The following is a 14122-nucleotide window of genomic DNA, read 5'->3' as shown; positions in this document are numbered from 1 at the left end:
TATTATGTTTATAATTAATTAATTTATTCTTTTGGTACTTTATTAAATAAGAAATAAAAAATAAATTAATTTTTTAACATCTTCGTATAGTTATATACAGGTGTTTAAAAATGTCTTAATAAAAGTAATAATTAATTAATTTATATTTATTACTAAAAACCATTTTTAACATAAATACATACAAAAATTAACACGTAAAATTAATATACAAAATATAAATAAACCCTATACGATATTAAGATGTGAGTTCAAAAAATTAAACTTTGAGGTACTTTAAAGCTTGTGAATCGTGAACGAAAGTACAAAAGATGACTATTTACAACGAAGATTATTTCGATTCATCATCATCAACCTTTCGTATCACTTCTATGCACTTGAAAATGATACCCCCTGGCGGGGACGGCAAAAAAATTACCACCACCGCCTCCAAAATGATTATAAGACAACACTTTCGAGACGATATTTAAATCTTCCTGCCTTCCCTTACTAATCCCGGCTTGTTGCAACAAATTTCTTAATTGATGATTCACCAAGGGCGGTTGAACCGGCCCATTTTGGAATGGTTCGTTTGATCTTAATAATCGCACATTTGGGACTTGAATTGATGGTTGAATTTGGACGTATTGTTGCTGTTGATGGTGGTTTGGGTTAAACACGAAATTGTTTGGGAAAGTTCCCGTTTCTTGTTCTTGGCGATAAATTCTAACGTTTTGAGTTGGTGGAATTTCCACTGTCGTTGGTGTATTGTAATGAGGTGGTGTTAAAACTGGTTGAATTTGTTGAATTGGTTGTATTTGTTGTTGAACTGGTTGAATTTGTTGAATTGGTTGTATTTGTTGTTGAATTGGTTGTATTTGTTGTTGAATTGGTTGAATTTGTTGTTGAATTGGTTGTATTTGTTGTTGAATTGGTTGAATTTGTTGTTGAATGGGTTGAATTGATTGAATATTTTGTATTTGATTTTGATGAAATTGATTTGGTTGAACTTGATGTTGATTATAATATGGAGTTTGTCTAAAATCATTATAATTTTTAACCGGTAATTGTTGAGCATTTAACGGTAAAGAAGTTCCTTTAGAAAATTCGGCCGGATTAAAAGAAACGCTCGATTGAAAAACAACCGTTGACGGTTTAGTTGGATTTGAAGTGGTAAATTCAACATTTTCAATGCGATTATTAGGAATAATAGGGATAAAGGGTTGTTCGTTTTGTTTTAAACGATTTCTCTCGCGTTCTTCCCTCAAAACTCTTTCTTGTTCCCTAATTAACTCTTGTTGTTTCAATAAAACTTCTTGTTGTTGTCGTTGTTGATGTTGCAGCTTGTATAACTGTTCTTCCAAAGCCCTTTGTTTCTCTTGAATCACAAATTGATTCCTAAATTGTTCTTGTTTTAATTGCTGTTGTTTCAAAAAATCTTCTCTCCTTTTTTTTTCCTGTAACTCTAATTCTTCTTGTTTCTGTTGATAAAATCTTTGGTCATCAATGAAATTTGTAACCACCGGAACCGTATTTGTTGATGCCTTAAAAATTGGCTCTACACTTTTTGGTAAACCATGTTCATCTTGATGAACTGTAAAAGCAGCAACTAAAGGCGCTGAAAAGAATTGTACATCTTCAACTTTAGCTTCGCTTTCCTCAGTGGTGGGTGTTTCAACCGTTGGAGTTGGCGAGGTTAAATCTAATTTATTCGAAGTGATTGTTGTTAATTTATCGTCAATAGTAAATGAATTAATTGGTTTAGGAGTCGTTTGATGTTTATTTTTGAAATAATTCGTTGTAAAACTTGTCGATGATGTTAAAAAATTGTCGGTAACATTTAAATTTGAAGGAAAAAAGGTTGTGATTGGTTTGCTTTGAATCCCGGCACTTTTCTGTATCAAAACAACTTGTCTTTGAGTTTCCGGCGATTTCGTTGATGTCACCGTAAAATTTTTATCCACATTTTCCTGAATAATATTAACCTGACTTGCTTGAGCCTTCTCAACGGTACTTTCCGGGTTTCTTGCGCCATCGCTTTCCGCTTCTAGCTCCGTCAACGCTTTTAAAAGAGCTTTTCGAAGATTTGAATCTAAATTCGTTGTCGACGAGCTGAGCTTATTTGTTTCTTCATCGTTCGCCGATGATGATGAAATCAATAAAAATGCGAAAAGAATCTGTAAAAGAAAAGAAAAGTGATTTAAAATGTTATTTGATGTCAAATGCAAGTGTAACACAAGAAGTAAAAACAACAGGTAAATGCTTTTAGTGCTAAACCAAAGTGAAATTTTTTCGATTTAAATGTTTATCAAGAAATCTTCGTTACTTTGTTAAGGAAAGCGTACAAATTTTATTACAAATTATATCGCGTAAACCGTGATGTAATTAAAAATTAATTGATATGGGCTTTTAAAGATATAAATGACTTAACTTAATTAAAAAAATCGTATCAACGTGATTTATAGGAACGAAACGATTATTTTTGGTGTGTTAAAACTAGATTAAATTTGCTTTAAGACAGTTTTTAAATCATCTTGATATTTCAATTCGTTCTTAAAATACACGATTTTAAAGTTATATTTTAATCCACTCAACCTCAATAATTAGAGTTGAATTAAAAAAATCGTATCATTGAGGTTTAAAAAAACGAAATAATTATTTTTGGTGTGCTAAAAGTAGATTAAATTTGCTATAAGATCGTTTTTAAATCATATTGATATCTTAATTACTTTTTAAGATATGATTTTTTGAAATTTGCTATTTATTAACTCAATTATTCAACAAGTTCAATATTGTTTAGAAAATCATTTCATCGGAATTTATAGAAATGATTTTTAACTTAATAAATATTAATTAAATTTGCTTTAAAATGGTTTTTGTTTCATGGTGATATCTCAATTCGTTCTTGAGATACGATTTTTTAAGTAATATTTGTATCGACTCAACCTCAATAATTAGAGTTGAATTAAAAAAATCGTATCATTGAGGTTTAAAAAAACGAAATAATTATTTTTGGTGTGCTAAAACTAGATTAAATTTGCTATAAGATCGTTTTTAAATCATGTTGATATCTTAATTACTTTTTAAGATATGATTTTTTGAAATTTGGTATTTATTAACTCAACTTGCTAAAAGTGAATTATATTCAACAAGTTCAATATTGTTTAGAAAATAATTTCATCGAAATGATTTTTAACTTAATAAATATTAATTAAATTTGCTTTAAAATGGTTTTTGTTTCATGGTGATATCTCAATTCGTTCTTGAGATACGATTTTTTAAGTTATATTTGTATCGACTTAACCTCAATAATTAGAGTTGAATTAAAAAAATCGTACCATTGAGGTTTAAAAAAACGAAATAATTATTTTTGGTGTGCTAAAACTAGATTAAATTTGCTATAAAATCGTTTTTAAATCATGTTGATATCTTAATTACTTTTTAAGATATGATTTTTTGAAATTTGCTATTTATTAACTCAACTTGTTAAAAGTGAATTATATTCAACAAGTTCAATATTGTTTAGATAATCATTTCATCGAAATGATTTTTAACTTAATAAATATTAATTAAATTTGCTTTAAAATGGTTTTTGTTTCATGGTGATATCTCAATTCGTTCTTGAGATACCATTTTTTTAATTTATATTTGTATCGACTTAACCTCAATAATTAGAGTGAATTAAAAAAATCGTATCATTGAGGTTTAAAAAAACGAAATAATTATTTTTGGTGTGTTAAAACTAGATTAAATTTGCTATAAGATCGTTTTTAAATCATGTTGATATCTCAATTACTTTTTAAGATATGATTTTTTGAAATTTGCTATTTATTAACTCAACTTGTTAAAAGTGAATTATATTCAACAAGTTCAATATTGTTTAGATAATCATTTCATCGAAATGATTTTTAACTTAATAAATATTAATTAAATTTGCTTTAAAATGGTTTTTGTTTCATGGTGATATCTCACTTCGTTCTTGAGATACGACTTTTTAAGTTATATTTGTATCGACTCAACCCCAATAATTAGAGTCGAATTAAAAAAATCGTATCATTGAGGTTTAAAAAAACGAAATAATTATTTTTGGTGTGCTAAAACTAGATTAAATTTGCTATAAGATCGTTTTTAAATCATGTTGATATCTTAATTACTTTTTAAGATATGATTTTTTGAAATTTGCTATTTATTAATTCAACTTGTTAAAAGTGAATTATATTCAACAAGTTCAATATTGTTTAGATAATCATTTCATCGAAATGATTTTTAACTTAATAAATATTAATTAAATTTGCTTTAAAATGGTTTTTGTTTCATGGTGATATCTCAATTCGTTCTTGAGATACGACTTTTTAAGTTATATTTGTATCGACTCAACCTCAATAATTAGAGTTGAATTAAAAAAATCGTATCATTGAGGTTTAAAAAAACGAAATAATTATTTTTGGTGTACTAAAACTAGATTAAATTTGCTATAAGATCGTTTTTAAATCATGTTGATATCTCAATTACTTTTTAAGATATGATTTTTTGAAATTTGGTATTTATTAACTCAACTTGTTAAAAGTGAATTATATTCAACAATTTCAATATTGTTTAGAAAATCATTTCATCGAAATGATTTTTAACTTAATAAATATTAATTAAATTTGCTTTAAAATGGTTTTTGTTTCATGGTGATATCTCAATTCGTTCTTGAGATACGATTTTTTAAGTTATATTTTAATCGACTCAACCTCAATAATTAGAGTTGAATTAAAAAAATCGTATCATTGAGGTTTAAAAAAACGAAATAATTATTTTTGGTGTGCTAAAACTAGATTAAATTTGCTATAAGATCGTTTTTAAATCATGTTGATATCTTAATTACTTTTTAAGATATGATTTTTTGAAATTTGCTATTTATTAACTCAACTTGTTAAAAGTGAATTATATTCAACAAGTTCAATATTGTTTAGAAAATCATTTCATCGAAATGATTTTTAACTTAATAAATATTAATTAAATTTGCTTTAAAATGGTTTTTGTTTCATGGTGATATCTCAATTCGTTCTTGAGATACGACTTTTTAAGTTATATTTTAATCGACTTAACCTCAATAATTAGAGTTGAATTAAAAAAATCGTATCATTGAGGTTTAAAAAAACGAAATAATTATTTTTGGTGTGCTAAAACTAGATTAAATTTGCTATAAGATCGTTTTTAAATCATGTTGATATCTCAATTACTTTTTAAGATATGATTTTTTGAAATTTGCTATTTATTAACTCAACTTGTTAAAAGTGAATTATATTCAACAAGTTCAATATTGTTTAGAAAATCATTTCATCGAAATGATTTTTAACTTAATAAATATTAATTAAATTTGCTTTAAAATGGTTTTTGTTTCATGGTGATATCTCTATTCGTTCTTGAGATACGATTTTTTAAGTTATATTTGTATCGACTCAACCTCAATAATTAGAGTTGAATTAAAAAAATCGTATCATTGAGGTTTAAAAAAACGAAATAATTATTTTTGGTGTGCTAAAACTAGATTAAATTTGCTATAAGATCGTTTTTAAATCATGTTGATATCTCAATTACTTTTTAAGATATGATTTTTTGAAATTTGCTATTTATTAACTCAACTTGTTAAAAGTGAATTATATTCAACAAGTTCAATATTGTTTAGAAAATCATTTCATCGAAATGATTTTTAACTTAATAAATATTAATTAAATTTGCTTTAAAATGGTTTTTGTTTCATGGTGATATCTCAATTCGTTCTTGAGATACGACTTTTTAAGTTATATTTTAATCGACTTAACCTCAATAATTAGAGTTGAATTAAAAAAATCGTATCATTGAGGTTTAAAAAAACGAAATAATTATTTTTGGTGTGCTAAAACTAGATTAAATTTGCTATAAGATCGTTTTTAAATCATGTTGATATCTCAATTACTTTTTAAGATATGATTTTTTGAAATTTGCTATTTATTAACTCAACTTGTTAAAAGTGAATTATATTCAACAAGTTCAATATTGTTTAGAAAATCATATCATCGAAATGATTTTTAACTTAATAAATATTAATTAAATTTGCTTTAAAATGGTTTTTGTTTCATGGTGATATCTCAATTCGTTCTTGAGATACGATTTTTTAAGTTATATTTGTATCGACTCAACCTCAATAATTAGAGTTGAATTAAAAAAATCGTATCAATGAGGTTTAAAAAAACGAAATAATTATTTTTGGTGTGCTAAAACTAGATTAAATTTGCTATAAGATCGTTTTTAAATCATGTTGATATCTCAATTACTTTTTAAGATATGATTTTTTGAAATTTGCTATTTATTAACTCAACTTGTTAAAAGTGAATTATATTCAACAAGTTCAATATTGTTTAGAAAATCATTTCATCGAAATGATTTTTAACTTAATAAATATTAATTAAATTTGCTTTAAAATGGTTTTTGTTTCATGGTGATATCTCAATTCGTTCTTGAGATACGACTTTTTAAGTTATATTTTAATCGACTTAACCTCAATAATTAGAGTTGAATTAAAAAAATCGTATCATTGAGGTTTAAAAAAACGAAATAATTATTTTTGGTGTGCTAAAACTAGATTAAATTTGCTATAAGATCGTTTTTAAATCATGTTGATATCTTAATTACTTTTTAAGATATGATTTTTTGAAATTTGCTATTTATTAACTCAACTTGTTAAAAGTGAATTATATTCAACAAGTTCAATATTGTTTAGATAATCATTTCATCGAAATGATTTTTAACTTAATAAATATTAATTAAATTTGCTTTAAAATGGTTTTTGTTTCATGGTGATATCTCAATTCGTTCTTAAGATACGATTTTTTAAGTTATATTTGTATCGACTCAACCTCAATAATTAGAGTTGAATTAAAAAAATCGTATCATTGAGGTTTAAAAAAACGAAATAATTATTTTTGGTGTGCTAAAACTAGATTAAATTTGCTATAAGATCGTTTTTAAATCATGTTGATATCTCAATTACTTTTTAAGATATGATTTTTTGAAATTTGCTATTTATTAACTCAACTTGTTAAAAGTGAATTATATTCAACAAGTTCAATATTGTTTAGAAAATCATTTCATCGAAATGATTTTTAACTTAATAAATGTTAATTAAATTTGCTTTAAAATGGTTTTTATTTCATGGTGATATCTCAATTCGTTCTTGAGATACGATTTTTTAAGTTATATTTGTATCGACTCAACCTCAATAATTAGAGTTGAATTAAAAAAATCGTATCAATGAGGTTTAAAAAAACGAAATAATTATTTTTGGTGTGCTAAAACTAGATTAAATTTGCTATAAGATCGTTTTTAAATCATGTTGATATCTCAATTACTTTTTAAGATATGATTTTTTGAAATTTGCTATTTATTAATTCAACTTGTTAAAAGTGAATTATATTCAACAAGTTCAATATTGTTTAGAAAATCATTTTATCGAAATTTATAGAAATGATTTTTAAGTTAATAATAATTAATTAAATTTGCTTTAAAATGGTTTTTGTTTCATGGTGATATCTCAATTCGTTCTTGAGATACGACTTTTTAAGTTAAATTTGTATCGACTCAACCTCAATAATTAGAGTTGAATTAAAAAAATCGTATCATTGAGGTTTAAAAAAACGAAATAATTATTTTTGGTGTGCTAAAACTAGATTAAATTTGCTATAAGATCGTTTTTAAATCATGTTGATATCTCAATTACTTTTTAAGATATGATTTTTTGAAATTTGCTATTTATTAACTCAACTTGTTAAAAGTGAATTATATTCAACAAGTTCAATATTGTTTAGAAAACTATTTCATCGAAATGATTTTTAACTTAATAAATATTAATTAAATTTGCTTTAAAATGGTTTTTGTTTCATGGTGATATCTCAATTCGTTCTTGAGATACGACTTTTTAAGTTATATTTGTATCGACTTAACCTCAATAATTAGAGTTGAATTAAAAAAATCGTATCATTGAGGTTTAAAAAAACGAAATAATTATTTTTGGTGTGCTAAAACTAGATTAAATTTGCTATAAGATCGATTTTTAAATCATGTTGATATCTCAATTACTTTTTAAGATATGATTTTTTGAAATTTGCTATTTATTAACTCAACTTGCTAAAAGTGAATTATATTCAACAAGTTCAATATTGTTTAGAAAATAATTTCATCGAAATGATTTTTAACTTAATAAATATTAATTAAATTTGCTTTAAAATGGTTTTTGTTTCATGGTGATATCTCAATTCGTTCTTGAGATACGATTTTTTAAGTTATATTTGTATCGACTTAACCTCAATAATTAGAGTTGAATTAAAAAAATCGTACCATTGAGATTTAAAAAAACGAAATAATTATTTTTGGTGTGCTAAAACTAGATTAAATTTGCTATAAAATCGTTTTTAAATCATGTTGATATCTTAATTACTTTTTAAGATATGATTTTTTGAAATTTGCTATTTATTAACTCAATCTGTTAAAAGTGAATTATATTCAACAAGTTCAATATTGTTTAGAAAATCATTTCATCGAAATGATTTTTAACTTAATAAATATTAATTAAATTTGCTTTAAAATGGTTTTTGTTTCATGGTGATATCTCAATTCGTTCTTGAGATACGACTTTTTAAGTTATATTTGTATCGACTTAACCTCAATAATTAGAGTTGAATTAAAAAAATCGTATCATTGAGGTTTAAAAAAACGAAATAATTATTTTTGGTGTGCTAAAACTAGATTAAATTTGCTATAAGATCGTTTTTAAATCATGTTGATACCTCAATTACTTTTTAAGATATGATTTTTTGAAATTTGCTATTTATTAACTCAACTTGTTAAAAGTGAATTATATTCAACAAGTTCAATATTGTTTAGAAAATCATTTCATCGAAATGATTTTTAACTTAATAAATATTAATTAAATTTGCTTTAAAATGATTTTTGTTTCATGGTGATATCTCAATTCGTTCTTGAGATACGATATTTTAAGTTATATTTGTATCGACTCAACCTCAATAATTAGAGTTGAATTAAAAAAATCGTATCATTGAGGTTTAAAAAAACGAAATAATTATTTTTGGTGTGCTAAAACTAGATTAAATTTGCTATAAGATCGTTTTTAAATCATGTTGATATCTCAATTACTTTTTAAGATATGATTTTTTGAAATTTGCTATTTATTAACTCAACTTGTTAAAAGTGAATTATATTCAACAAGTTCAATATTGTTTAGAAAATCATTTCATCGAAATGATTTTTAACTTAATAAATATTAATTAAATTTGCTTTAAAATGGTTTTTGTTTCATGGTGATATCTCAATTCGTTCTTGAGATACGATTTTTTAAGTTATATTTGTATCGACTCAACCTCAATAATTAGAGTTGAATTAAAAAAATCGTATCATTGAGGTTTAAAAAAACGAAATAATTATTTTTGGTGTGCTAAAACTAGATTAAATTTGCTATAAGATCGTTTTTAAATCATGTTGATATCTCAATTACTTTTTAAGATATGATTTTTTGAAATTTGCTATTTATTAACTCAACTTGTTAAAAGTGAATTATATTCAACAAGTTCAATATTGTTTAGAAAATTATTTCATCGAAACGATTTTTAACTTAATTAATATTAATTAAATTTGCTTTAAAATGGTTTTTGTTTCATGGTAATATCTCAATTCGTTCTTGAGATACGATTTTTTAAGTTATATTTTAATCGACTTAACCTCTATAATTAGAGTTAAATTAAAAAAATCGTATCATTGAGGTTTAAAAAAACGAAATAATTATTTTTGGTGTGCTAAAACTAGATTAAATTTGCTATAAGATCGTTTTTAAATCATGTTGATATCTTAATTACTTTTAAAGATATGATTTTTTGAAATTTGCTATTTATTAACTCAACTTGTTAAAAGTGAATTATATTCAACAAGTTCAATATTGTTTAGAAAATCATTTCATCGAAATGATTTTTAACTTAATAAATATTAATTAAATTTGCTTTAAAATGGTTTTTGTTTCATGGTGATATCTCAATTCGTTCTTGAGATACGACTTTTTAAGTTATATTTTAATCGACTTAACCTCAATAATTAGAGTTGAATTAAAAAAATCGTATCATTGAGGTTTAAAAAAACGAAATAATTATTTTCAGTGTGCTAAAACTAGATTAAATTTGCTATAAGATAGTTTTTAAATCATGTTGATATCTTAATTACTTTTTAAGATATGATTTTTTGAAATTTGCTATTTATTAACTCAACTTGTTAAAAGTGAATTATATTCAACAAGTTCAATATTGTTTAGAAAATTATTTCATCGAAACGATTTTTAACTTAATTAATATTAATTAAATTTGCTTTAAAATGGTTTTTGTTTCATGGTAATATCTCAATTCGTTCTTGAGATACGATTTTTTAAGTTATATTTTAATCGACTTAACCTCAATAATTAGAGTTGAATTAAAAAAATCGTATCATTGAGGTTTAAAAAAACGAAATAATTATTTTTGGTGTGCTAAAACTAGATTAAATTTGCTATAAGATCGTTTTTAAATCATGTTGATATCTTAATTACTTTTTAAGATGTGATTTTTTGAAATTTGCTATTTATTAACACAACTTGTTAAAAGTGAATCATATTCAACAAGTTCAATATTGTTTAGAAAATCATTTCATCGAAATGATTTTTAACTTAATAAATATTAATTAAATTTGCTTTAAAATGGTTTTTGTTTCATGGTGATATCTCAATTCGTTGTTGAGATACGATTTTTTAAGTTATATTTTAATCGACTTAACCTCAATAATTAGAGTTGAATTAAAAAAATCGTATCATTGAGGTTTAAAAAAACGAAACAATTATTTTTGGTGTGCTAAAACTAGATTAAATTTGCTATAAGATCGTTTTTAAATCATGTTGATATCTTAATTACTTTTTAAGATATGATTTTTTTAAATAGAATTTTTTTACACCATCTAAATTTCCCAAATTAAAATAACACAATACTTTCTCTCTGCGAAGATGCGTTTTTCTTCTCAGATCGTTTTCTTATTCATCTTGAAACTTCTTCTGTTGGGAACTAGAAAATTCTCTGCTTAAATGACAAAAAAATTGTGTTGTTTATTTCCTTTTTGATTTAGAATGACTTATTTTAATTTTATTAATCTCTCTCAAATTACCTTCCTAGTTTTTTTTTTTAATTAATTTTATTGTAAAAAAGTATGTCATCAGTTAAACGGTAATTACCATAGTATGTGGACTCAAGAGCATCTCCGGTGCCTTATTAGATGATTTCACTTTCACCCAGACCCTGGACTTTATGAGACTATGAGAAGAGATCTTCAAGAGAACCCAAACAGGAATTTCTACGACCTCTGGTAATAAAATTTTAATCTTTTTTAAACGTTTACTTTATTACCATCACATATATGAATATATTATTATTTTATTAAACATTAAGATTAAGCTTTTAAAAAATTAATAAAAAATAAAGGATTGTTTATGTAACCAAAAAGCAATTATTTCATTTATTTCTTTTTTCCTCTTACATAATTACTTTTTTTAAGAAGAATGAAATTGTTTAAGAAATAATTAACGTTCCTTACTAATTTGGGTTGTGTCTTAAAAAAACAACAATAAGATCTGACCTTAAACGCACACTTTAGAAGTGAAACCGTTAGAAATGACCCAGTGAACTATGTGTTTCTTAAGACATGGTGATAAATACCACCTCCGTGAAGACCTATTATCTATAGACGATTATAATCAGTAATCAACAAAGCATTGACGGGTTTAATTATCTTGGGTTTCTTTGAATCAAATGTGTGACGACGTTTTTGGAAAGATTTTCTCTTTTGGCATTAGAAGTTTTATTGGATGGTTTCACTTTGACTTTCTCATCAATATCAAATCAATTTTTTTTAAATTAAGTCAATTAATTCTAAATTTAATACATACCAAAAGCATTTTTTCCTTAGAATAAATAACGAAAGAATAAACTAAACTTTGTAACTAATTCAAACTTAGATGCTTCACTAAAAACCAAACACTTAAAATTAGTTGTTTTCTTCGCGGTGTCTGATGGACTGTGAGGATCTTAACTCGTCGAAGAAGACCTAAAAACTATTAAACGGTTCGCGTGTAGTCGCGGTCGGTTAGTTCTTTGGCGATTTCGCGGAGGGGTTTAAACCCAACCCAACAATTCAAGAAATCCGAAGACATCGTGACACCAAACTCTCTTCTTCGTCTAAATCGTACCTAAATCTCGATGTCCTGTTGAAACCAACCACTAAAAACGTATTAATTAATCTAAAAAGTAAAATATTAATTTAAAAATACGAAAGGAAACGAAAGTGTAATAATTGATACGAATCATCATCACGCAAAGTTATTAAACGATTCAAAACTTTTATTTTTTTAATTTAAATAAAAGTGAATTTTATTTTCTTTCTAATTTAATTCGGTTTTAAACGGATGGATTCCTCTTTCATCATCAATATCGTTTTGTAGGCAAACACAGGTGCGTAATAGGGACAAATTTCTCTTCCTAAGGCTAAAGATGATAAAATAACACCAAGAAAACTGAAATGCTTAGAGAAATCTTTATTATCATTTTAAAGAAAACAACACCTCTTTTTAATTCGACACTTTCTTCGATTTTATAACATTTCGCTTTTTTTTATAGGATGAAAACGTTTAATTTATGTATATTAGGTGATCAAAAAGCTATTTGAAATCTTAACCAATACAAATTTATAGTTTGACATTTGACACATAATATAACCTTAAAAAAAAGTTTTGATTTGACATTTAATGACAAACATGATAAAATAAAATAACACCAAAAAAACTGAAATTCTTAGAGAAATCGTTATTATCATTTTAAAGAAAACAACACCTCTTTTTAATTCGACTCTTTCTTCGATTTATAACATTTCATTTTTTTTATAAGACGAAAACATTTAATTTATGTTATTTGAAATCTTAACAAATTTATAGTTTGACATTTGACGCATAACATAACCTTAAAAAGAAGTTTTGACGTTTAATGTCAAATTCCTTTTACTGAATATTTCCAGGTTTATACTTCATATTTATTTATTTATTGTGTTCATTCATTGTTTATTTTTGGAATTATTGCATTTTATATTTGTAAATGTCGTAACACACACGAAAGAAATAAAGTCGGCGAGACAGAAAGTTTTAAGAACAGGGAGCCGAAGAAAGAATGTAATACAACAAGAATCAGTGGAAACTCTGTAGCTGGAGCATGATATGAACGACAACAATTATTATACATCATTTTAAAGAGAATACTTTCAGCTTTAATTTAAAGTAAGTTTCATTCCATAATTTCAATAAATATGGCTTCCAGGAATTTTTAAATTAGCATCTTTTTTGACACTTTTAGGTTATACGAAAATGTAAGTTTTATTTAAAATTTTTTTTCTCAATATTTTTCCTATCCAACCCAACAATTATTATACATCATTTTAAAGAGAAAGCTTTGAGCTTTAATTTAGAATAAGTTTTATTCCTTAATTTCAATAAATACGGCTTCCAGGAATTTTTAAATTAGCTTCTTTTTTGACATTTTTAGGTTATACTAAAATGTAAGTTTTGTTTCAAAATTTTTTTTCTCATTATTTTTCCTATCCAACCCAACAATTATTATACATCACTTTAAAGAGAAAACTTTGAGCTTTAATTTAAAATAAGTTTCGTTCCTTAATTTCAATAAACACGACTTCCAGGAATTTTTAAATTATCTTCTTTTTTGACACTTTTAGGTTATACGAAAATGCAAGTTTTGTTACAACATTTTTTTTCTCAATATTTTTCCAATCCAACCCAACAATTATTATACACCATTTTAAAGAGAAAGCTTTGAACTTTAATTTAAAATAAGTTTCATTCCTTAATTTCAATAAATTCGGCTTCCAGTAATTTTTAAATTAGCATCTTTTTTGACATTTTTAGGTTATATGAAAATGTAAGTATTGTTACAACATTTTTTTTCTCAATATTTTTCCAATCCAACCCAGCAATTATTATACATCATTTTAAAGAGAAAGCTTTAAGCTTTAATTTAGAACAAGTTTTATTCCTTAA

General features: G+C 24.7%; 1 protein-coding gene across 1 annotated transcript; it reads right to left on the bottom strand.

The window, feature by feature from the left end:
• Positions 1-131: 131 nt before the first annotated feature.
• On the bottom strand, positions 132-12311 carry LOC111420437 (transcription factor SPT20 homolog). The gene is made up of 2 exons (XM_023053418.2): positions 11969-12311; positions 132-2153 (listed from the first exon to the last, which is right to left on the bottom strand). The coding sequence occupies exons 1-2, from the start codon at positions 11975-11977 to the stop codon at positions 348-350; spliced, it is 1815 nt and encodes a 604-aa protein (XP_022909186.2). The 5' UTR covers positions 11978-12311; the 3' UTR covers positions 132-347.
• Between the last annotated feature and the right edge of the window lie 1811 nt (positions 12312-14122).

The sequence above is a fragment of the Onthophagus taurus genome, chromosome 10 (genome assembly GCF_036711975.1).
Source record: "Onthophagus taurus isolate NC chromosome 10, IU_Otau_3.0, whole genome shotgun sequence".
NCBI classification, from domain to species: domain Eukaryota; kingdom Metazoa; phylum Arthropoda; class Insecta; order Coleoptera; family Scarabaeidae; genus Onthophagus; species Onthophagus taurus.
This window is presented reverse-complemented; position numbering and strand designations above follow the sequence as displayed.